Source organism: Polychytrium aggregatum (genome assembly GCF_025602895.1).
Source record: "Polychytrium aggregatum strain JEL109 chromosome Unknown BJ171scaffold_98, whole genome shotgun sequence".
Classification (NCBI taxonomy): Eukaryota; Fungi; Chytridiomycota; class Chytridiomycetes; order Polychytriales; genus Polychytrium; species Polychytrium aggregatum.
Genome location: NW_026516300.1, coordinates 153964 through 178049, shown reverse-complemented (window position 1 = coordinate 178049; position 24086 = coordinate 153964). Strand labels below are relative to the sequence as shown.

Sequence of the window (24086 nt, the reverse complement as noted above, 5' to 3'; positions counted from 1 at the left end):
CCAAAGTCCGAGATCACAGCGCGGTATTCTCCATCCAGCAGGACATTCAGCGATTTGAGGTCTCCATGGACAATGGCGTTGCCGTGGAGGTAGGCCATGCCGGAAGCGACCTCGTACATGAGGCGGAGGCGATCGTCGAGCGAACGTGGGTTCTGGGGATCGGAAATATATCGCTTCAAGGTTCCGTTCTTCATGAACGGCGAGACCATGAAAGGACGCTCGGTAGTATCGCATGCACCTCGGAGCGGAAGGACGTTGGAGTGGCTCAGCTTGTACCAGACTTCGATTTCACGGCGAAACTGAGCAATCTCAGTCTCGTGGTAGCTGGTCAGGAGCTGCTTGACGGCAACATCCGAGCCATAGTAGGTTGCGGTGAACACCTCGCCAAAGCCGCCGCGGGCGATCGGTTCAAGGGAGCGGTTCGTGATGGAGCCGGCGGGGATGCGCCATAGCTCGTGCTTCATGGAGCGAGAGACCGAGGACTGGTTCTGCAGCATGTGGAGGAGCGGAGCGACAGCCTTTTCGACAACTCGTTGGGTGACGTCGCCTTCCTGAAGGAGGTTCTGGATGGCGTCGGTGGCTTGGCGGATTTTCCACTCCTGCTGGTTCAGACGAATGTCCACTTGGTCCAAGACGGCGGTATTGTTCTGCTGGAGGAGGGTGGTGATTTGGGCGATGAGGGCCTGGTTCTGGGCTTCGTCGTGCTGGACAGCTTGGCGGAGGTCAGCTTCGTTGAGCATGTCGTTGCTGTTGATGTTGAGGGCCAGCTTCACACCCTGCCAGAGGACACTGAGCTCTCGACAGAACTGCTCGATTCGGCGGCGGATCTTGTTGGCCCTGAAGACCCGCTCGACTTTGTGGAGGGCCTGGACCTCGTTGGTGTAGTATTCCTGGATGGCATTGAAGAAGGCAGTAAGCCTGTCCGCTTGCGAGGAGAATCCAGGCGCATCGGTCCGAGACTGCGAGAGAGCGATCAAAATGTCGCGGGAACGACGGGCCAGGACGCCCCACGACTTTTGGCTCTCGTCCGCCTGCTGGACATCGGTGAAGAGCGCCAAGACAACTTGGACGAGGCCTTGGAGGGAGCGATCGGAATGGTGGGCGAGTGCAGTGATTTCACTGGCAATTATAGTGATTTCGAGGATTGGCATGATTGTGGAAGGCTGGCGATCAAGCGGGAAAGTCTCCCAGGAACAAGCCTTCCATTCCGCAGCCTCGCCCCTTTTATTCTGGCTCGGTGGCGAAGCATGGCACATGATCCGACAGAGTAACACGAAGCCAGGCGCGCAATGGTCACGCAGCCACATGCGCAGTGTCAAGCCACACCGCGTGGATGGCAGCCCAACGAACACAAGGTTCACACAAATGATTGGGGCAGCCCGAACAAGCAGTCACCATCTTCCAGAATGGCATTCCACATCATAACAGCCCGACGTGCTCACCGTGATCAAGTGATAGGTTGCTGTCGAGACGACATCTTCGAATGGGCACGATGTGGTGCATGCACAAGCCATCCCATTCGACTCTGGGCTGTGGGATCGGGAATCGCCCCATTTCGTTCTTACCAACCACATCACTACCGAGAGTATATAAGCGAGCCTCACCTCCCCACATCCCTAGTTCCCTTTGCCCCTCATCAAGAATCCTACCATGACTTCCGAGGCCTGCTCACCTTTCATGCTTCTCGGCCCATTGCCCTCGACATTGTATTCATGGAACAGCAGCAGAGATTATGGGAAATCTGCAAATACACTCTCTTTCCAATGGTCCTTGTCTCTCATTGACTCCATTGCACTCCTCTCTTCATACTTGTACCATGCTCTCACTCCCGCGCCTCACAACCCGACTGACATCTGTGCCTTCCATCCCGCCAATGAACGACGCAATTCTACCCAATCATCTCATGTGTGCCTGGTTGTGATGTGGCCAGTATTGTTGGTCCTCGGGTCGATCGTTCTCACACTCTCACCAAATCTCAGTCCATACCTGCATTTCATGACCGAGGCTGGTCGACTCTGATCTGTGAATAGGAAGGCTCGAGTTCGTTTCTGATTCCACGATGAATACATGTGGCAGTACATGTGGCAGTGCAGTGAGTAACACCGAGTCCAGCCAACAAACCAACGGATCGAGCCAGGCTTGTGTGTTTGTGTTGGATGGCCAGGGCATGGCTTGCCAGGGTCTGGCTTGCTTCGCCACAACTTGCTTCTCTGTCTCCTGTCCATCTCCATCACCCACTTGCCTCCCTCCTGTCTCCATCAACATAGCAAGAATGAATGAGCCTGCTTTAACCACCGCATCATCTGCCACTCACCAATCTCAAGCTGAAGCTAGAACAGCCTCGTCGATGCCCAATATCAACCAGCTCTCCCTTGGACACAGCCCAGACATCTTCACCATCATCTGCTGCAACGACAGCTTCCAGCTTGCCCTCGACCACAACACCATCAAGATCCTCCTCCGAGTGTGCAAACGGGCCCGCCCTCTCCTGAGCTCCAAGGTGGTTCGCTTCCACACCTGGTGCCAGAAGGCTGGATTGTGTCATCCAGATGGACAGATGCGGATCGGTCTCACCCCCAGCGAGACGATTGCGCTCTCGCTACACTGCGAGAACCAATACACTGGCAGCCAGTCCTGGCTCGTTGCTCTGGCGGACCAAGGAAACGCATCCGCCTCCTATATCATGGCAAAGATCCTCCAACTCGATCTCGACCAAGACCAAGTGAAATGGTCCGAGAAGGAAGCCACCAAGCAGCAAATCTTCCACCATTTGGAGAACGCCGCCGAAGCCCAACATCCGATGGCACAGTTCCACCTGGCTAAAGGTTATCATGACGGCAATGGATTCAACCAATCCCCAGCCAAGGCTGTCGAGCTATACCTCAGCCTTGCAGAACGGGGGATCCCTCAGGCCCAAATCTCCCTTGGTCAAAGTTATGAGAACGGCGAAGGTGTCGATCAAGACTTCAATGCAGCCATCGAATGGTATTCCAAGGCTGCGGACCAGAGCAGTGAAGACGGCCGCCTCCACATCGTATTCCTCCGAGGATGGTTCTCGTTCATCGGCCATGGTGTCGAACAGAGCGATGTCGATGCCTTCAATCGCTGGCAGGAAGTCAGCACCCAATCTACCGATCCAGTCATCAAACCCATCGCCACCCACATGGTTGGCTGGATGCACTACCTTGGCCGGGGTACTGTGCAGGACAATCAGAAGGGTGCCAAGATCATCCGAGAGAACAAATCGGATGAGTTTCCACTGGGAGAGGACGAGTGTCTGGCATCGATTTGGAATGACACCAAGTCCGACTCAGCCGCCGCACGCAAGTTCTTCGAGCTGTGCAAGCTGGGATCAGATCGGGACTGGCTGTGCAGGCATCTCATGGCTGTGTGTCTGTTCCATGGATTCGGAACTACAAAGGACGATGCAAAGGCAACATGCATCTTTGAACAACTCGCCAAAGATGACCACAGTGACAGCCAGTTGTGGATCGGAATGTGCTGCTACTGGGGTCTGGGAGTATCGCAGGACAACGAGATGGCATTCGAGTGGTTCAGCAAATCGGCCAACCAAGGCAACTCGTATGGGCAGTGGATGGTCGGTCATTGCTACTATCATGGATCCGCAGTCACCAAAAACCTCACCAAGGCAATCGAGTGGTATGACAAGTCAGCCGAACAGGGCAATCGATACGGACAATGCTGTCTCGGCCTCTGCTACGAAACTGGCTGGGGTGTCCCAGAGGGCATCGACATCGCCATCTTCTGGTATCGCAAGTCCGCCGATCAGGGTCTTGTAGCTGCCATTGACAACCTCAAGGACCTCGGAAAATGGCCCTGATCCCGAGATTCCTCCTGATTTTCCCTTTCAATCAACCAAATCACATCACCGGGCATGCAAGCAGATCTGCCAAGCAACTACATCACCGTCACTCATTTCAGACACCAGAATGCCAGGCAGTTGGCATGCATAGCGATTCCGATAGCGCGGCAGTGTTGCACCTGACATTCAACTCGCCCAACATACAACCAGGGCTTTCCATCGACACCGACCGATTGATTGATTGATTGATTGATTGATTGATTGATTGATTGTGTGGTTTATCCCTACAGTGCTGAATGCATCGCCAGCAGAACCCGGCATCTCTCCCACGACTACCGAACATGGTACTATCGACAAACGTGCACACGCAGTGCCTGAGAGAGTCGGGCTCAGCCACGATGTCGGATGCATTGGATATCCGAACACCGGCCGAGCGAATTACTGGGTTGGTACTGCGCACTTGGGCTCTGTATAGGTACCACATTGAACACACGAATACCACATCTACTCTCGAGAGAGAGGTAGGAAACTCAAAGAACCAGATCACGACGAAATCGATTCCCTGCAACCCTCCCAAAAGACCGTCGGTTCCAGTGAATCGCCTCAACAGAGCAGCAGGAGTGGGCGAACTGGCCACGCTCACAGCAGCACCTTATGATATGCCGACCTTGCTGTGTGGACAGCCCTGCCCTCGGTTGATGTGTCCATGGGAGCAGGCTTGTCGACATCTTCTGGGACCTTGTTGTGTAGAGCATCAGCGATGATGATGACGGACACGGCTAATCATACGTGTGTCCTGTGATAACGAGATATTCGCCCACTTCTCGCTTAGTTCATGGGCTCGCAAAAATGCAGAACTGTTCTCGATAACTCCTATATTTCCTCAAACTCGAGAGGGAAGCAACGCTGCCGTCGGCGTGCAGTCCGACAACTAAAATGAAAGCAGCCTGGGTTGAGCCCAGCGTGCATTGGAAGCACAGTTGGGGCCCATACAAGAGTCGGACGTGGCCAGGAGACCTCGAGAGATCCCTATGTGCCATTTTAAAGCGTGGATTCTGCTCGTCTCAAGCAGCCGTATCATCAGAGCCTCCTTCGGACTCTGGAGTTGCGTTGCCCTGAAGCAGACTCTGAATCAGCTGGACGGCGCCACCAATAGGGTCCTCCTTGGCCATTTCATCGGCAATCCGATCACAGTTTTTCTTGTAAAACTCGGGGCGATCTAGAAGTATATCTTTCAGAGCAGCGACCAGTGTCGCCGTTGAAAAGTCGTCCAGGTCGATGACGGTGCCGATACCATGATGCTTGGCGACCGAGCCCATAAATGGCTGGTCCAGGAAGTGGGGCACGATGATGGCAGGGAGTCGATACTTTGCGGCCGTTTGAGTCGTACCGGCGCCGCCGTGGTGGACTGCCACATGGCACTTTGGAAACAAGTAGGTGTGCGGGTACGATCCAAGCAGACGAAAGACTCGCTTCTGTCCGATCAGAGTGTCCATATCCTCCCGCAGTTGCTGGTACTTGGAGTCGGCCTCGGCTGATGCGATGTCTTCCTGACCCCACGAAAACGAAAAGATGGCCTTGAGCTCGAGACCCTGACTTTCGAGCTCCTGGATTGCAGCGAGCCAGATGGACATGTGGTCAATCTCCTTGGTCGAGGTCGGGCCAATCTTTTGAAGCGACCCGTATCCAAAGTAGACGATCCGTCCGGTGGCAAGAAAGTCGACCTGGAAAGCAAGGGATCGTCAGATAAAGCCCGAAAGCCTGACCATTACTCCACTGCTGGCTCGATGACCCACCAAATCCTGAGCAGGCACGAACGGCTTGGCACAGAGCTCGGGCCCCAGCAAGAGCGGGCCAGAGAAAAGATGTTCCATGGTTGGCTTGCTAGAAACGAGTCATCGACATGTCGTCACCGATGTTAGCCAAATAGCACTTTGTTGCAGATCAACTCGATCAAAGTCAGGGAAGAATGCCGCCCATCCATCTGAGCCATAGCGTCCACATCGAGAAGGCTTTTCCACTGCAGCCGCATCGAGAATTTGGGCGGCGGACAAAACACTCACAAGTCCGAGGGGATGGGAAGCAGTGCCGGGCTGAAGGCGCACATGAAGGGTGTTCTGGCAAGCGCTTCTCCGTCCGTCAGTAACTTTTGGAGAACGTCATAGAGGATCGTAACAGACGAGGGCAGGAAGCCGCGGCGGTATCCGAGAGCTCTCCGTCTTGCTTGGAAGATCGGATTGAGATTCCAGATCGCTATAAAGCCATAGGAAGCCCACTGGGTTCAACTGGTTACCAGCTGGATTCATCCCACATACGCACAGAACTCTGTCTGTTTACATCGGTGGCAGCGCGGGCTGATGTGCGAGGGCACTACCCGAGACTTACCGACATGATATTGCTATAGCCGGTCTGTTTGCTGTCGGGCTGGTAGAGCTGGCTCATCATCGGGGGTGGGTAGTCCTGCGTAGCTCGGCCGGGCTGCAGGTTGCAAACTACAAAGGGGATACCTCTCGCCTGGAGCTACAGGCACAATGCGGGCCATCAACTCTGTCAGTCTGTTTCATTGATCTCATCGGCGGAGAATGGCCCAGAGGAGCTACAACATTCCGGATTGCAACCGGGACACAACGGCAGCCCACAGCGCAGACACTGGACTCGATACTCACATCGTCTTGGAGCCCGACGCCGACATTAACCAACACAGCCAAGTCCACATCCTTGAGATGCTCGTCGACGGTTCTGTAGAGGTATTCTAACACAGAGGCCGAGGCCTGGCGGCGAGTCATCGATGGCGCAGGGAGGGGCGCATACGCCGGGTCAGGAACAGCCGATGCACACAATCACAGCTGGTTGAATGGGGGCGATGGTGCTTGGGGACCCGTTGAATCTCACCCGCATGAGAGCCGCTACGCCTCGGGGATCTCCACGATACTTGACAAACAGCTCAATCTCCTTGGTTTCGAAGCCATCCGTGGTGCACATGATGGGGTCGTCCTGACGACGGGGAAGAAGAAGAAATGTCAGCGCAACTGACACATGGGGCACGCCAGCGATGCGCCACGCAGATCCACCCGAGACACGATAGCGATAACTACATGATGATCGAAAAACTCGAGGCCTTCTTCCAGGATTCGGTCCTTCCATTTGCCGGGGGTTATCATGCGAATACGGTAGTTGCACCGGGTGTGGAGGGCACGACCGAGTGCAATCATCGGCAGGACGTCGCCGGCGGAGCCCAGGGCATAGATGGCGATGAGCGGGGGCGGCATGGCGGGAAGCGAGGGGTGGAGGCGGGCTGGCGGGAGGCAGCCGGGGCCAGGGGCAGATGGGATCGACGGCAAAAGCAGAAGCGAAGGAATGGGCAACGAGGGCGGTGGAAACGGGGGCGGTGCTGGGTGGGCCGCGCAGTGAAACTCGGTTGGCCCTGCGCGTTCGATGTTCGAGAGCACACCTGGACGTCTCTGGTGGTGGATGAACTGCTCGAAATACCGAGCAAACCGGAGTCTCTGTGGACTGGATGCACTCCCTTCCCTTGCTTCCTGGAGGCATTTCCAAAGGCAATCACCTCCTCAGTCTCCTTAGACATACTGTTTGGCCAAGGTTGCAATGAGTGGGGTGGGTAGGTAGGTGTATTCAGGCTCCAGCAAAGAACAGCTGTCCTGGCTCGAATCGGGGTGTCCCCCTTCTCATGCGCAAAGACTACAGCGTGACAAAAGCAAATCAAATGTCTTCCGTATCGTTATCCCCACCCGGAATAGATTCAACACTGGGCTGGGTCCGCCACGTTGTCATCAGAGAAGATGTCGAGCAAGTGCGAGGCAAAGGTATCGGCCAAGCGCTGAATAACGGAGGTGTCGTAAATCTTTGCAGCATAGTAGAAATTGAATGTCGGCTGTCCGCCTTCAAACTCGAGGACGCATTCCAGAGGTTGATCCATACATTCATAGTCCGGATGTATGGATCCGAGATGCTTGATGTTGGGTACGCCTGGAGCGTCAGTGACAGCAATGCTCTGGAGTGAGCTATTCTCGGGGTTAATTTGCACCAGCAACATGGTCTCGATAACGTCGACAATGTCCGCTGCTTGTGCATAGCTGGTGAGCTCGGTGAATGTCACATGCATATGGTCAAACGAATGAACACGTTGATCTTGGATGGCTCGAAGCAGGTTGTCCACAGAGGACCCAGGACCACAGTTGAGGACCACGGGGATGATGTTGGTGAATGCTCCCATGGTGCTGAGGAAGGAAAACGAAATTTAAAGGGTCATTCGGTGCAATATGTTCATTCAGGGTATGTTAATGCAATTGAACTTCTGCCGTCAAGAGCGTCACCCTATCGAGACTTGATCCTCTGAGGATATCCATAAACATCACATCCACCGCCTCGAGTGATGAACAGTCGCCGCCGTATTCAATCGATAACATACCGGTCAAAGTTCGGAACTGGGGCGTTGCGCCGCGACAGCAACGATCCGAATGCAATCTTTGGTTTGCCACATATGGACGACAGCGTGAGGCCCCACGCCGCCTGGGCTAGATCACCAATAGTTGCTCCGCGCTTTCGGGCTACGCTTGTCATATGCTGGAGATCCGTTTCGAGGGACCGCTTGGCGTGGGCTGTGGGGATGTATCGCAGATGTTTCCGCGTCTCCATTCCTGGAACTTGAATAGATGGTATACGGGCAAAATCCCCATGATCATGGAGGAGCCCCTGCCAATACTTTGCCGTGGCGACCTTGTCGAGCGAGGAGACATATTCAAAGAGACCTCGCTGGGATGGGCGCTTCTGAGGCGATTCTCCGCTGAACAACTTGTAAAAGTCCAAGAAAGGGAAGCTGGCACATGTTCCGTCATAGATAGCGTGGTGATTTGTGATCACGACTCTCAGGGTTTGTTCAGAGTCGTAGCATTCAGCCACATAGAGGGACATGAATGCACGATTCTCGATGTATGAGCTGTCTGGAGTTTCCAGGAACGACGGCTTGGAGATGTTTTCCAGGAGCGAAGGATCAGAGAGAAGTATGGGCTTCTCGCAATGTGTAGAGTCAGGGGACAAGATGACCTGGGGGATCAAAGAAATCGGATGGGCCAATGATATTGTGAGAGGTCACGAAGGATGAAGAGGAAATGGTGAAGCCGACGCATGAGAAAAAGTACAATAATAGAGGGTGTGGGTCCTCAATCCGGTTGGAATGAATGGCTGTTGCAGTAGACCGTGTGTGGACAAGCAAACAAGCAGCACAGGGAGCAACGTCACGGGCGCAGGGGAACGACATACCTGGAATACGCCATATTCAGTCGAGACGAAACGGGTTCGGATGGTTTCGTAGAGATCAGAGAGCCGCTTCCAGGAGTCTGTGATTTGATCCAGCGAGACATTTCGGACTTCAAAGACGTCTGTGGCACCAAAGGCGTGCGGTTGCGATTTGACCCACTCAAGCAACACTTGCTGCAGGGGAGTGGCAGGAAGAATGTTCTCAACCTCTTCTGCCGCAATATCAAAGTGTTTGAGCCTGGCTTCAACAGCAGCAAGCTCAGAATTGGACACGAGTGCTGATGGTTGTTTCAGCTTCGGCTTTGACAGAGAATCGCCGTCGATTGCAGAGGCAAGGTCGGCGATGGTCGGGTGCTCGAACAGATCCTTGACCGAGAACTCAATTCCTGCCTTCTGTGCCTCGGATACAACTGCGATCGCTTTGAGAGAGTCGCCGCCAGCCTCGAAGAACGTGTGGTTGGTTCCGATCTTGGCCACCTCGACTCCAAGTACACGGCTCCAAGTGTCAACCAGACGCATCTCAGTCTCGGTCTCGGCCGGCTGGATCGTCTCGTTCGTTTCAAAGCTGACCTCGATAGCGTCGAGAGCCAGTCGATCGATCTTGCCGTTGTTGTTGATTGGCAGTTGTTCAAGCGGTACAATCAGCGTCGGCCACATGTGCGCTGGGAGATGGCTCTCGATCGTGCTGCGAACCGCTCGGATATCGACCGAGGCGGGAGACACAAACACAACGATGCGGTCAGACTTGACTGTCGCGCACGATGCCGACACCTGTGCCATGTGGGTGTCGAGGGTCGAGGTGATCTCATCGAGCTCAATCCGGATGCCACGGATCTTGACCTGGTGATCAATTCGGCCAAAGCACTCGAGCTCGCCGTTGGCAGTCCATCGGACCAGATCTCCGGATCGATACATCCTCATGTTGTCGAAGAACGGATTGATGGTGAATCGCTCGGCCGTGAGATCGGGTCGGCTCACGTATCCGGGAGAGACACCGACACCGCCGATCCAGAGCTCGCCGGCGACTCCGACTGGCACAGGTCGGCCGCTCTTGTCCATGATCATGACGAACCCGTTCTGGATCGGCTTTCCGATGGTCGGAACATCGTCGTTGAACAGCTTCGTGGTGATCACAATTGCTGTTTCGGTCGGACCGTAACTGAATCGAGGACAACGCCAAATGCGGTTAGTTGGAGTCGAGACGGCCATGCTGACTCATCAGCTCGAAGCCATCATCGATGTTGCCACCAGTGTCGATCCATCTGCCAGTGCCAGATGTGAATGACAGTCGCGACGACACTGTCCTTGCCATTCTCCCGTGCCAATTCCAAGGTCGATGCATTCCCCGATTCCAACGCCAATCTCACGTCAGTGCCAATGTCAATCCCAATGGTAACGGCAGTGCCAAGGCTCATGTCAGCCGCGATATCAACACCGATATCAACACCGATCTCGATGGCAGTCTCGACGACGCTGGGTGAGAGCCTCGTCACAGTGCCAATGCCACCCCACGTACCCGTTGTACAGCCTCGATCGCGTTCTCCACAGCTGGATCGTCGAGTTGGTGATTCGCTCGCCTGCCGACATCAGGAACCTGATGTTGGTGTAGTCGTCTGGTGCACCCATGGAGTTGATCAGCGACGGAGTCGTCATCGCCACGTCGCAGTGCTTGAAGGCATCAAAGTTGAGTTCTGGCGGAACAACCAGACAGCCGCCGACATCAAAGCAGGGGAAGATCTGGATCATGCTGTAGTCGAATGTCATCGCCGACGAGAGGAGATACCGTTTGCTGTGTGCTGCCGCAGCAGCAATATCGCGCGAGACATGGTCGATGGTGTTCACAGCACCGCCGTGTGTGATCGTCACACCCTTTGGCTTTCCTGTCGATCCCGATGTGAACAGGATGTACGCCAGTGCTGTGCCGTCGTTTGTGGACTGTGGTGCAGCGGAGCCGTCATGGGATCCATCGTCGGTCTGGTTCATGAACACTTGGCGGATGCTTGCACTGATGCTTGCCTCCAGTGGCGTCGCCGGAACAGTGTGGATGATGGCAAGCGGCGAGACATCGGCAATCATCGACTCGATTCGATGAACCGGATAGCTTGCATCGATTGGCACATACACGCCATCGGCTTTGAGGATCGCAAGCAGACCCACGATCATCTCGACCGACCGACTGGTCAGGATCGCAACTGGGACATTGCGTGTGACCCCGAGCGACCGCAGTTGGTGGGCCAGCACATTGGCTCGTCGGTTTGCCTCGCCGTAAGTGATCTGGTTGTCGCCGCACTCAATGGCAATGCTGTCTGGCGTCGTGGCGGCGTGGTGCTCGAATCGGTGTTGGAGGAGTGTGTTTGGATCGAGAGGGACGGATGGGCCGGTGCCGAGAGCAACCACTGCCGCCATCTCGCTCTCGCTGAGACCAACGAGGTCGCCAAGCATGAGGTTCGTGGAAGCCGAGTCACACATGCGAGCGATGGTGGAGGCCAGACACTCGCCGATGCTGGCCACGATCTCGTCGCTGAACATTGTCGCCTTGTACGCAAGACTGACCGAGGCGCTCGAGTCGTTGGCAAAGACAACCTCGACAGTGAGTGGATAGTCCGAGATGTTGCCGCTCCTGTCGATCCAGCGCACGCTGAACGAGTCGGTGGTGACTGTGTCCGGGACACTTTCGTTGTTCTGGAAGACCAACAGACTGTCCATCAGCTGATCCGAGGTCTGTTTGTTGAGCCACTTGAGGATGTTGGACATGGACACGTGGGAGTGTGGGAGCGAGTCGATGTGGCTTGCATGTGTGGTCTTGAGGAACGAGGCAAGGGCCAGCGATGGGTTGATTGAGAACGGAGCAGGAACGGTGTTGACGAAGGCACCGGCCATTCTGTGGAGGTAGGTGGTGGGTGATGGGTGGTTGGTGATAGAGGAACACAGTCAATGTGCTTGCTTCACAGCGACCTCATGGCGATCGACTGCCTGTGTCTCCGATGTCTCTGGCTCACACTCTGTGTTTCCGATGTCCCTGGCTCACACTCCATCCAACTGCTCTCGGCCACAACCCCACTGCACACCACACGATCTTGGACACTCACCTCTCGATGCCACGCACTGGCACCTGGCGTCCCGACACAACCCAGCCAAACACAACATCGTCGACACGTGTGAACTTGTGGAGAACCATCGCCCATGCTGCCTTGGCCATCGTCGCCGGTGTCACCCCAAAGCCGTGGGCCGCACGCTTAATGTCCGTGAGCGACGGTGCAATCGCCACAGTCAGATCCTTGAAGGCTGGTCCGGTTGACAGTGCACCATCAGTGGCGCTCGGGTGTGAGATCGATGGGAGGAATCCTCGCTCCGACGACTTGATTGCCGTCAGAGAGCCAGTCCAGTACACCTCGGTGGCAAGCGGATCCACAGCAGCAAGGAACTGGAGGAACGGTCGCGACGACGGCGCAGGTCGAGGAACGTGGCCCGAGAGGATGGCAAAGAGGTCTTTGACGATCAGGGGAACAGACCATCCGTCGTAGACGGCGTGGTGGGCCGTGATGGTGACAACAAGGGTGGTGCTGTTGCCGATGGTCGTGGCGACAGCATCACGGTGTAAGGAGTGAACAAGCGCAAGGACGAAGACCAAGTGCTTGGTATGAGCTTTATTAGCTTTTAGCCCCGAACACCAAAGAACAAGTTTTGTTCGAACTGGTGTTCAACATAGGCTCAGACATGCAGGGCTATTTATAGACCGGGAGAAGGTCGAGGGGCAAAAGTGGGCGAGAAGGGTGGAGCATCACAGAGAAGCGAGAAGGGGGTGCGAGAGTGGCTGGTGTGCAAGCGAGAGAGGCTTGGCACAGCCCGGGGACATGTGCCGAGCGGTGGGGGAGGCAGGAAACCAGTAGACGCGGGTGGCAACGGCGCGTGCTCATGCATGGGGGCAAACAAACACGTGGGGACTCATGATTGGTGCGGAGGGCGAGAGCATGCGGGACAATCTCATTGGTCCGTTGTGATGCTGGTCATCACACTATCTCCTCCTTAAACTACGGCGTGTTCCATCTTGAGTTCTCCTGGGGCCAGGCTTGTCTGGGTAGCGTCGGTGGTACTCCGCGGCCACCGTTGGGGCAAAGACAATGTCGGCGGGCTCCCAACTTCGATCGGTGACCGGGTAGCCTTTCCAATCGATGAGATAGTGCAGCTTTCCGCGCACGAACTTGGAGTCTAAGATCTCTTCGACCTCCCACTCCAAGTTCCCATCGATGACCACCGCAGGGGGCGGCGCTTGCACCCGACCCGGAAGCGAGTTCTTCTTGTAGGGCTCAAGAAGAGACACATGGAACACCGGGTGCACCTTTATGTCCTTTGGCAAGTCCAGGCGGAAAGCCAATGTCCCGACGGCCTCGAGGATGGTGAATGGTCCAATCCTCTGGTAATCCAGCTTCTTGCTTGGGCGAGTGGTGCTGATGTTACGAGTCAGCACCCAGACTTGATCGCCCGGACGCAAGTCGGGAGCCTGGGACCTCCGGAGATCTGAGAAGTGCTTGTAGTCAGACTTTGCCTTCTCAAGATTCTCCTTCAACAGTGCCAGGTTCCGCTGGAGATGTTCAACCCTCTCCGTGGCAGAGGGAACATCAGGGCCGCCAGCGACAACGGGGACTTCGAACCTTGGGTGGAACCCATAGGTTGCCAAGAATGGCGAGGCATGTGTTGACGAGTTCTCGAGGTTATTGTAAGAGAACTCGGCCAACGGCAGCAGCTCGGCCCAGTCATCTTGCTGATACGACGTGTAACAGCGCAGGTATTGGTTGATGACCTGGTTGACCCTCTCAGTCTGTCCATCGGTCTGGGGATGGAAGGCCGTGGACAGACTGGTTTGGATCCCGAGCTGCGTGCAGAGTGCCTTCCAGAACCGAGAGGTGAACTGACTTCCTCGGTCTGAAACCACTGTGTCGGGGAGGCCATGGAGACGAAAGACATTGTCGAGGAACAGTGACGCAGTCTCCTCCGCCGACGGCAGTGAACGCCAGGACATAAAGTGTGCCATCTTTGTGAGGCTGCATACCACCACAAAGATGCAGGTGTGACCCTTGGACTTTGGCAGATCAGTGATAAAGTCCATGGTCAGTGTCCCCCAGGGTCGATCGGCTGTCTGGAGTGGCAACAGGAACCCAAACGGCTTGTGTCGCGGAGCTTTCGAGCGTGCACAGGTGTCGCACGTCGAGACGTACTCTTTGACATCTTTCCGATAGGTTTGCCACCAAAACTGTCGCGATACCAGAGCCAGAGTCCGTCGGATGCCTGGATGACCCACAGCGACTGGGTCATGGCACGACTTGAGCGCCGGAACTCGGCACGACTCTGGGACCACAATCCTGTTCTGGAAGGTGAGGTACTGGCCATTCCAGACGAACTTCGGGTCACGACGGTATTTGTCTAGACCGGGATCCCGAGCCTGCTCTTCGGCTATGAGCTGCAGCAAATCCACAGGGTCACTGCGACTTGCAACCGAAGAGCGGGCGTCTCTGCTTCGGAGCACGCGTATCACCGCGGCAGGATCGAGAAGCAGAGGCGGATCCCTCGACACGGAGGCCGACGAAGGGATGTAGTCCGAGCGACGAGACAGGGCATCGGCCTTGCCGTTCCTCGCACCAGGACGGTACTGGATGCGGATGTCGAACCGAGACAAGAACTGGGACCACCGTGCATGACGCTGGTTTAGGATGCGAGCCGTTGCCAGGTACTCCAAGTTCTTGTGATCGGTCAGAACGGCAACGGGATGCTGGGCGCCTTCGAGGTAGTGTCGCCACGCCTCGAAAGCCTCCTTGATCGCCAACAGCTCTTTCTCGTATATGCTGTAGTTACGTTCAGCATTCGAGAGTGTCCGCGAATGGAACGAGCAAGGATGAAGGCGATCATCAGCACCCCGCTGGGAGAGCACGCATCCAAGCGCAAAGTCCGACGCATCTGACTCTACGACGAACGGCTTGGATGGGTCCGGATGCACCAGAACGGGCTCCGAAACGAAGGCATCCTTCAAGGATCTGAATGCTTTATCGGCTTCGCGGGACCACTGGAAGCCATGCGTCTTCCGGAAGAGCCGAGTCATGGGCCCCGCGATCTTTGCGTATCCATCGATGAAGCGTCGATAGAAGTTCGCAAACCCGACAAAGGATCGAAGATCCGAGATGTTGCGCGGTATGGGCCAATCCAAGATCGCAGAGAGCTTGGATCGCTCCATACCGATGCCCTCGGGCGAGACCATGAAACCAAGGAACGAGACCGAGGTTTTGGAGAACTCGCACTTCTCCAGCTTGCAATACAGCTTTGCAGCTCGGAGCTTCGAGAGGACCTGCTTGACGTGCTCTACATGCTGCGACGGATCAGCACTGTAGATCAAGATATCGTCAAGATACGCAATTGCGAACTGGTCCAACTCGGTGCGCAGGACGTCGTTGATGAAGTGCTGGAACGTCGCTGGCGCGTTGGTGAGCCCAAAGGGCATCACCAAGTACTCGAAGTGCCCATATCGAGTACGGAAAGCTGTCTTCCACTCGTCCCCGGAGCGGATGCGCAGCAGATTGTAGGCTCCACGAAGGTCCAGCTTAGTGAACACCTTCGCGCCTCGAAGTCGGTCCAGCAGCTCGCCGATCAGCGGTAAAGGGTAACGGTTCTTTACCGTGATACCGTTCAGTGCGCGGTAGTCAACGCAAAGACGAAGTGAGCCGTCCTTCTTCTTGACGAAGAGGATTGGTGAGCCTGCTGGGGACGACGAAGGACGAACGAATCCCTTGGCAAGATTCTCGTCGAGATAGTCACGCAGAGCGTGAAGTTCGGGCTCGGACAGTGAGTACAGAGGCCCGAACTTTGGCGACTTGCCCGGCTCCAAGTCAATGGGGCAGTCATAAGGGCGATGCGGAGGCAAGGAGTCAGCTTCCTGTTTAGAGAAAACAGACAGGAAGTCCTTGTACTCCGCAGGCACTTCGACAGTCGCAGTGCTCGGCTCGTCAGTGGGCAGGACATGGACCTGAAAGATGGTCAGGGGTTGCGTTCCATGCCTGCATGCATCCAAAGACTCGCGCATCGAGCGGTAATCAATGCTGCAGACGCGGAGAGGAGCGTCCGAGCTGAGAGGAGGGGCGTGGACAAGGTCAGAATAATGTTCGACGGTTACTTTATTCTGAACAATGTCCGAAGAACAAACAACAGGAGGAGGTACATCAAGGAGGGAAAGAGAACTGACAACAGAAGAAGGGGTTTGGGAAGAGCGAAGGGGTTCGGGAGGAACAAGACAAGAAGGGGAAGACGAAGGTGGGAGCGTAGGAGAGGAGCTTAGATCAATCAAAGGAGTGGAATCATCAAGAAGGGGAGTGACATTGGAGGAAGTGGAGCAAGACGAAAGAGAAGTAGTGCATGGAGAGGGGTCGGAATCAACAGAAGGAGGGAGACAAAGAAGACCGCGAGACCAGACAATCTTGGGCTCGGCGGTGCGCAACCAAGGAAAGCCAAGGATAAGTGGTTGATGTGGAGACCTGATCACATCGAACCGAAGGCGTTGCGAGACGTCCCCGAGAATCACCTCGAGTGGAGCAGTCTCGCGGAGGATGGGGCCAGACGACAGCGGCTTACCATCCACGCCTTCCACTGCCAAGGGCGAAGCCTTGGAGCAGGTGGGGACAGAGTGTCGAGCAACAAAGTCCTCGTCGATAAAGTTGCCAGAGGCACCAGAATCGACAAGTCCTTCGCACGACAGAGAATCACCAGAAGGAAGACGAACAGCGACGGGAACAACCAACGAGCAACGACGAACAGACGAAACACAAGACTTTGGTTCGGTACCAGCTTCGGCACCAGGGTTGCGGCTAGCACAGACAGTTAACTTTGCCGAGGGTTGGCAGGACAGCTCAGGTATTTGCACCTGTGGATGAGGTGCAGTTCCCAGTGACACCAGAGGTGCCACGGGTACTATGCCAGAGCTGAGAGTGTCCGCCGGTCCAGAGGCAAGGCGAAGCTGTCCGCACATCACTGCTTCCCCAGTACTTACCAAAGGCACCTTACCAATGTCTTCACTTTCGGAAGGCGGTGGGCACGGCTCCGGTTCAAGGCCTTCACTTAGAACCGGGCCTGGTCGTTTCCCGAACTGAAGTCTTGCACTTCTCCATCTTCGTAAACGATGGTGCGGATGATCCTCGGGCCGGGAGGTCCAGGGGGCGGTCCGGTAGCTCTGGTAGATCCAAACTTGACGGGGCAGTTTCGTACCAAGTGGCCCTTCTTGCCACAGTACAGGCAGAGTCCAAAGCGGCGGCGGCGTTGTTTCTCCTCGGCGGTCAGGGGTCCAGAGACGGCAGAGTCCACTTGCATGGGCTCGGAAACAATGTAGGAGGGGTGCGGCGGAGCGAGGACGGGCGCGGGAGCGATGGCGGGAACGGCAGCGGAGGCGGAACCAAAGGCGAACTGGGAAGACCGGTAGCGGGCAGGCGTGCTTCGGCGCTCTTGACGGCGCTCGCGGATTCGTGCATCGAGCTCGTTACAAAGCTCGATGTACTCCTCCAGATCTCGTGGCAGAGGGCGAACTCGCGAAAGTTCGTCTCTGACATCATCCGACAAGCCAAGTCGGAAGAACGAGATCTTTGCACCGTCGTTCCAAGTCGTATCGGCGGCAATACGAAGGAACTCGGATGCATAGACTGCGCACGGGCGGTTGCCCTGAGACAGTGTGGTGATCACTGACTCGGCAGTCCTGGCCCGATCAGGGTCGTCAAACACTTTGGAAAAGCGTTCTAGGAAATCGCCAAAAGAGTTGAGTCGGGGATCACCCATCTCAAGCATCGGAGTCGCCCACTGGAGAGCCGGTCCAGTGAGCAGACTAATGACGAATCCGACCTTAATCGGGTCAGCAGGGAACCGGTGGGGCTGCATTCGTATATACAGTTTGCACTGATTTACGAATGCCCGGAACCCTTGCCGGTTACCGTCGTAACGGTCCGGCATCTGCACGCTGTACCCAGCGGCAGGAGCATCGCGAGCTGTCCGGAGCTCGGCGAGCTCGGCCTCCAAGGCACGGAGGCGGTCCACGAGGGCAGGATCCATGGCGGGACTGGGACTGGGACTGGGAAAAAAAAAAAAAGCGAGGAGGTTCAAGAACAGGAGAGCGAAGAGGGCTCAGACACAAGTGTGCTTGAGGTTCGGACAGGACTAGGAAAGGGGCGGGGCTAGGAGCGGAAGATACCAAGCAGGTGGTATCAGTAGAAGAGAGTTCGAACAAAGTGTAAGGAGTGAACAAGCGCAAGGACGAAGACCAAGTGCTTGGTATGAGCTTTATTAGCTTTTAGCCCCGAACACCAAAGAACAAGTTTTGTTCGAACTGGTGTTCAACATAGGCTCAGACATGCAGGGCTATTTATAGACCGGGAGAAGGTCGAGGGGCAAAAGTGGGCGAGAAGGGTGGAGCATCACAGAGAAGCGAGAAGGGGGTGCGAGAGTGGCTGGTGTGCAAGCGAGAGAGGCTTGGCACAGCCCGGGGACATGTGCCGAGCGGTGGGGGAGGCAGGAAACCAGTAGACGCGGGTGGCAACGGCGCGTGCTCATGCATGGGGGCAAACAAACACGTGGGGACTCATGATTGGTGCGGAGGGCGAGAGCATGCGGGACAATCTCATTGGTCCGTTGTGATGCTGGTCATCACACACGGTCAGTGTCGGCATCGATGTCGATGACAGTGGCAGGGTCTCTGGCCGAGCCTTGGATGGCAACGGATGCACGGACACCATCGCCATCGACGAGTGACGTCGAGGCAGAAACCGATGGCCGCACATCGAAGGACACGAGGGGAATGCGATTGTGGTTCACGTCGGTGAGCGATGCCTGGAGATCCGAGGTCGAGATCGAGTCTTGTTTCTTGACGACAATCTGAGGCAACAACAACGACAATGGCGACGAGCAAGGCATGATGAGGAAGGGAACGCTGAACAGATGGCGGACAAGTGGGCTGGAAGCAGAGATTGGCCATCCACAGTGGACATCGACTGTCATGCTGACAGTTCAATCACTGCTGCAGCCATCACACCGACTCCTGCTCGCCATCACTGCCTCTGTGCTGCTCACCCACAGATCACAATCACCTCACAATCACCTCACAATCGCCTCACAATCACCACACAATCACTCACACCCTCACCTGGTAGATGTGGCCGTCGGCAACCACGAAGCGAGTGCGCAACACGGGATAGATTCCGAGGAGGATCTTCCACGAATCTCGGATGTGCTTCTCGTCGAGCCCTCTGATCTCCCAGCTCGACGATGCGAAATACACCGATCCGTGGGGATCCTTGAGGGTGGACACCAGCATCGCCTCTTGCATGAACGTGACTGGGAGCACATCGTCGACATCGTCGGGGGTGAGTCCGTGGTGCTCGAGGATGGTGGTCTTGAGCTCGGTGTCGATGAGCTCGACCGAGTCCAGATCGAGAGGGTCCTCGTCGATGAGCGGAGATCGTTGATCGATGAAGAGAGCCAGGTCGGCGATGGTCGGGTGCTCGAACAGATCCTTGACCGAGAACTCAATTCCTGCCTTCTGTGCCTCAGATACAACTGCGATCGCTTTGAGAGAGTCGCCGCCAGCCTCGAAGAACGTGTGGTTGGTTCCGATCTTGGCCACCTCGACTCCAAGCACACGGCTCCAAGTGTCAACCAGACGCATCTCAGTCTCGGTCTCGGCCGGCTGGATCGTCTCGTTCGTTTCAAAGCTGACCTCGATAGCGTCGAGAGCCAGTCGATCGATCTTGCCGTTGTTGTTGATTGGCAGTTGTTCAAGCGGTACAATCAGCGTCGGCCACATGTGCGCTGGGAGATGGCTCTCGATCGTGCTGCGAACCGCTCGGATATCGACCGAGGCGGGAGACACAAACACAACGATGCGGTCAGACTTGACTGTCGCGCACGATGCCGACACCTGTGCCATGTGGGTGTCGAGGGTCGAGGTGATCTCATCGAGCTCAATCCGGATGCCACGGATCTTGACCTGGTGATCAATTCGGCCAAAGCACTCGAGCTCGCCGTTGGCAGTCCATCGGACCAGATCTCCGGATCGATACATCCTCATGTTGTCGAAGAACGGATTGATGGTGAATCGCTCGGCCGTGAGATCGGGTCGGCTCACGTATCCGGGAGAGACACCGACACCGCCGATCCAGAGCTCGCCGGCGACTCCGACTGGCACAGGTCGGCCGCTCTTGTCCATGATCATGACGAACCCGTTCTGGATCGGCTTTCCGATGGTCGGAACATCGTCGTTGAACAGCTTCGTGGTGATCACAATTGCTGTTTCGGTCGGACCGTAACTGAATCGAGGACAACGCCAAATGCGGTTAGTTGGAGTCGAGACGGCCATGCTGACTCATCAGCTCGAAGCCATCATCGATGTTGCCACCAGTGTCGATCCATCTGCCAGTGCCAGATGTGAATGACAGTCGCGACGACACTGTCCTTGCCATTCTCCCGTGCCAATTCCAAGGTCGATGCATTCCCCGATTCCAACGCCAATCTCACGTCAGTGCCAATGTCAATCCCAATGGTAACGGCAGTGCCAAGGCTCATGTCAACACCGATACCAACACCGATATCAACACCGATCTCGATGGCAGTCTCGACGACGCTGGGTGAGAGCCTCGTCACAGCGCCAATGCCACCCCCACGTACCCGTTGTACAGCCTCGATCGCGTTCTCCACAGCTGGATCGTCGAGTTGGTGATTCGCTCGCCTGCCGACATCAGGAACCTGATGTTGGTGTAGTCGTCTGGTGCACCCATGGAGTTGATCAGCGACGGAGTCGTCATCGCCACGTCGCAGTGCTTGAAGGCATCAAAGTTGAGTTCTGGCGGAACAACCAGACAGCCGCCGACATCAAAGCAGGGGAAGATCTGGATCATGCTGTAGTCGAATGTCATCGCCGACGAGAGGAGATACCGTTTGCTGTGTGCTGCCGCAGCAGCAATATCGCGCGAGACATGGTCGATGGTGTTCACAGCACCGCCGTGTGTGATCGTCACACCCTTTGGCTTTCCTGTCGATCCCGATGTGAACAGGATGTACGCCAGTGCTGTGCCGTCGTTTGTGGACTGTGGTGCAGCGGAGCCGTCATGGGATCCATCGTCGGTCTGGTTCATGAACACTTGGCGGATGCTTGCACTGATGCTTGCCTCCAGTGGCGTCGCCGGAACAGTGTGGATGATGGCAAGCGGCGAGACATCGGCAATCATCGACTCGATCCGATGAACCGGATAGCTTGCATCGATTGGCACATACACGCCATCGGCTTTGAGGATCGCAAGCAGACCCACGATCATCTCGACCGACCGACTGGTCAGGATCGCAACTGGGACATTGCGTGTGACCCCGAGCGACCGCAGTTGGTGGGCCAGCACATTGGCTCGTCGGTTTGCCTCGCCGTAGGTGATCCGGTTGTCGCCGCACTCAATGGCAATGCTGTCTGGCGTCGTGGCGGCGTGGTGCTCGAATCGGTGTTGGAGGAGTGTGTTTGGATCGAGAGGGACGGATGGGCCGGTGCCGAGAGCAACCACTGCCGCCATCTCGCTCTCGCTGAGACCAACGAGGTCGCCAAGCATGAGGTTCGTGGAAGCCGAGTCACACATGCGAGCGATGGTGGAGGCCAGACAGTCGCCGATGCTGGCCACGATCTCGTCGCTGAACATTGTCGCCTTGTACGCAAGACTGATCGAGGCACTCGAGTCGTTGGCAAAGACAACCTCGACAGTGAGTGGATAGTCCGAGATGTTGCCGCTCCTGTCGATCCAGCGCACGCTGAACGAGTCGGTGGTGACTGTGTCCGGGACACTTTCGTTGTTCTGGAAGACCAACAGACTGTCCATCAGCTGATCCGAGGTCTGTTTGTTGAGCCACTTGAGGATGTTGGACATGGACACGTGGGAGTGTGGGAGCGAGTCGATGTGGCTTGCATGTGTGGTCTTGAGGAACGAGGCAAGGGCCAGCGATGGGTTGATTGAGAACGGAGCAGGAACGGTGTTGACGAAGGCACCGGCCATTCTGTGGATGTAGGTGGTGGGTGATGGGTGGTTGGTGATAGAGGAACACAGTCAATGTGCTTGCTTCACAGCGACCTCATGGCGATCGACTCCCTGTGTCTCCGATGTCTCTGGCTCCCACTCTGTGTTTCCGATGTCCCTGGCTCACACTCCATCCAACTGCTCTCGGCCACAACCCCACTGCACACCACACGATCTTGGACACTCACCTCTCGATGCCACGCACTGGCACCTGGCGTCCCGACACAACCCAGCCAAACACAACATCGTCGACACGTGTGAACTTGTGGAGAACCATCGCCCATGCTGCCTTGGCCATCGTCGCCGGCGTCACTCCAAAACCGTGGGCCGCACGCTTGATGTCCGTGAGCGACGGTGCAATCGCCACAGTCAGATCCTTGAAGGCCGGTCCGGTTGACAGTGCACCATCAGTGGCGCTCGGGTGTGAGATCGATGGGAGGAATCCTCGCTCCGACAACTTGATTGCCGTCAGAGAGCCAGTCCAGTACTCCTCGGTGGCAAGCGGATCCACAGCAGCAAGGAACTGGAGGAACGGTCGCGACGACGGCGCAGGTCGAGGAACGTGGCCCGAGAGGATGGCAAAGAGATCTTTGACGATCAGGGGAACAGACCATCCGTCGTAGACGGCGTGGTGGGCCGTGATGGTGACAACAAGGGTGGTGCTGTTGCCGATGGTCGTGGCGACAGCATCACGGTCAGTGTCGGCATCGATGTCGATGACAGTGGCAGGGTCTCTGGCCGAGCCTTGGATGGCAACGGATGCAGGGACACCATCGCCATCGACGAGTGACGTCGAGGCAGAGGCCGATGGCCGCACATCGAAGGACACGAGGGGAATGCGATTGTGGTTCACGTCGGTGAGCGATGCCTGGAGGTCCGAGATCGAGATCGAGTCTTGTTTCTTGACGACAATCTGAGGCAACAACAACGACAATGGCGACGAGCAAGGCATGATGAGGAAGGGAACGCTGAACAGATGGCGGACAAGTGGGCTGGAAGCAGAGATTGGCCATCCACAGTGGACATCGACTGTCATGCTGACAGTTCAATCACTGCTGCAGCCATCACACCGACTCCTGCTCACCATCACTGCCTCTGTGCTGCTCACCCACAGATCACAATCACCTCACAATCACCTCACAATCACCACACAATCACTCACACCCTCACCTGGTAGATGTGGCCGTCGGCAACCACGAAGCGAGTGCGCAACACGGGATAGATTCCGAGGAGGATCTTCCACGAATCTCGGATGTGCTTCTCGTCGAGCCCTCTGATCTCCCAGCTCGACGATGCGAAATACACCGATCCGTGGGGATCCTTGAGGGTGGACACCAGCATCGCCTCTTGCATGAACGTGACTGGGAGCACATCGTCGACATCGTCGAGGGTGAGTCCGTGGTGCTCGAGGATGGTGGTCTTGAGCTCGGTGTCGATGAGCTCGACCGAGTCCAGATCGAGAGGGTCCTCGTCGATGAGCGGAGATCGTTGATCGATGAAGAGAGCCAGGTCGGCGATGGTCGGGTGCTCGAACAGATCCTTGACCGAGAACTCAATTCCTGCCTTCTGTGCCTCTGAAATAAATGTGATCGCCTTGATGGAGTCGCCTCCCATATCAAAGAAAGTAAGATGGATGTCGACATGCTCAACACCCAGCGTCGTGGAGGCGATTTTTTGTAGGGAATGTTCGAGTTTGCGTCTGCTTCCGCTCTTGGCGTCAACATCGGCAGCAGTTTGATTAATTGTCACTCGGGTTCGTTTGTAATTGCGGATTTGTTGAATTATCCAGCCATAGAAGAAAAAGTAGTTCAGGGGCAGCGTAAAAACGTAGATCCAGAAGACCTCGGAGCCATGCGGGCACTGAAGACTCGGCGAGAACGAGCACTTGGGAAACGCTTGATAGGTCGATGCGATTATAT

At 56.1% G+C, this 24086-nt stretch overlaps 4 protein-coding genes across 4 annotated transcripts; 1 reads left to right on the top strand and 3 right to left on the bottom strand.

The window, feature by feature from the left end:
* Positions 1-2347: 2347 nt before the first annotated feature.
* BJ171DRAFT_605255 (uncharacterized protein) lies at positions 2348-3841 on the top strand (the record flags this gene model as incomplete). The annotated part of the gene is made up of 1 exon (XM_053115199.1): positions 2348-3841. One exon carries the CDS (start codon positions 2348-2350, stop codon positions 3839-3841), a length of 1494 nt encoding a protein of 497 aa, XP_052961999.1.
* Positions 3842-4887: 1046 nt separating this feature from the next.
* On the bottom strand, positions 4888-7092 carry BJ171DRAFT_480913 (uncharacterized protein; the record flags this gene model as incomplete). The annotated part of the gene is made up of 7 exons (XM_053108937.1): positions 4888-5547; positions 5620-5707; positions 5887-6098; positions 6209-6343; positions 6490-6594; positions 6716-6817; positions 6919-7092. 7 exons carry the CDS (start codon positions 7090-7092, stop codon positions 4888-4890), a joined length of 1476 nt encoding a protein of 491 aa, XP_052961998.1.
* Positions 7093-7434: 342 nt separating this feature from the next.
* BJ171DRAFT_535152 (uncharacterized protein) lies at positions 7435-12743 on the bottom strand (the record flags this gene model as incomplete). Its single annotated transcript, XM_053112843.1, has 5 exons — positions 7435-8061; positions 8253-8887; positions 9104-10259; positions 10617-11981; positions 12190-12743. Coding segments are annotated over 5 exons (4188 nt in total), but the record flags the coding sequence as incomplete, so codon positions are not given.
* A 6507-nt stretch (positions 12744-19250) lies between these two features.
* On the bottom strand, positions 19251-23981 carry BJ171DRAFT_466684 (uncharacterized protein; the record flags this gene model as incomplete). Its single annotated transcript, XM_053108558.1, has 5 exons — positions 23332-23981; positions 22939-23035; positions 22356-22899; positions 20783-22147; positions 19251-20424 (listed from the first exon to the last, which is right to left on the bottom strand). The coding sequence occupies exons 1-5, from the start codon at positions 23779-23781 to the stop codon at positions 19251-19253; spliced, it is 3630 nt and encodes a 1209-aa protein (XP_052961996.1). The 5' UTR covers positions 23782-23981.
* Between the last annotated feature and the right edge of the window lie 105 nt (positions 23982-24086).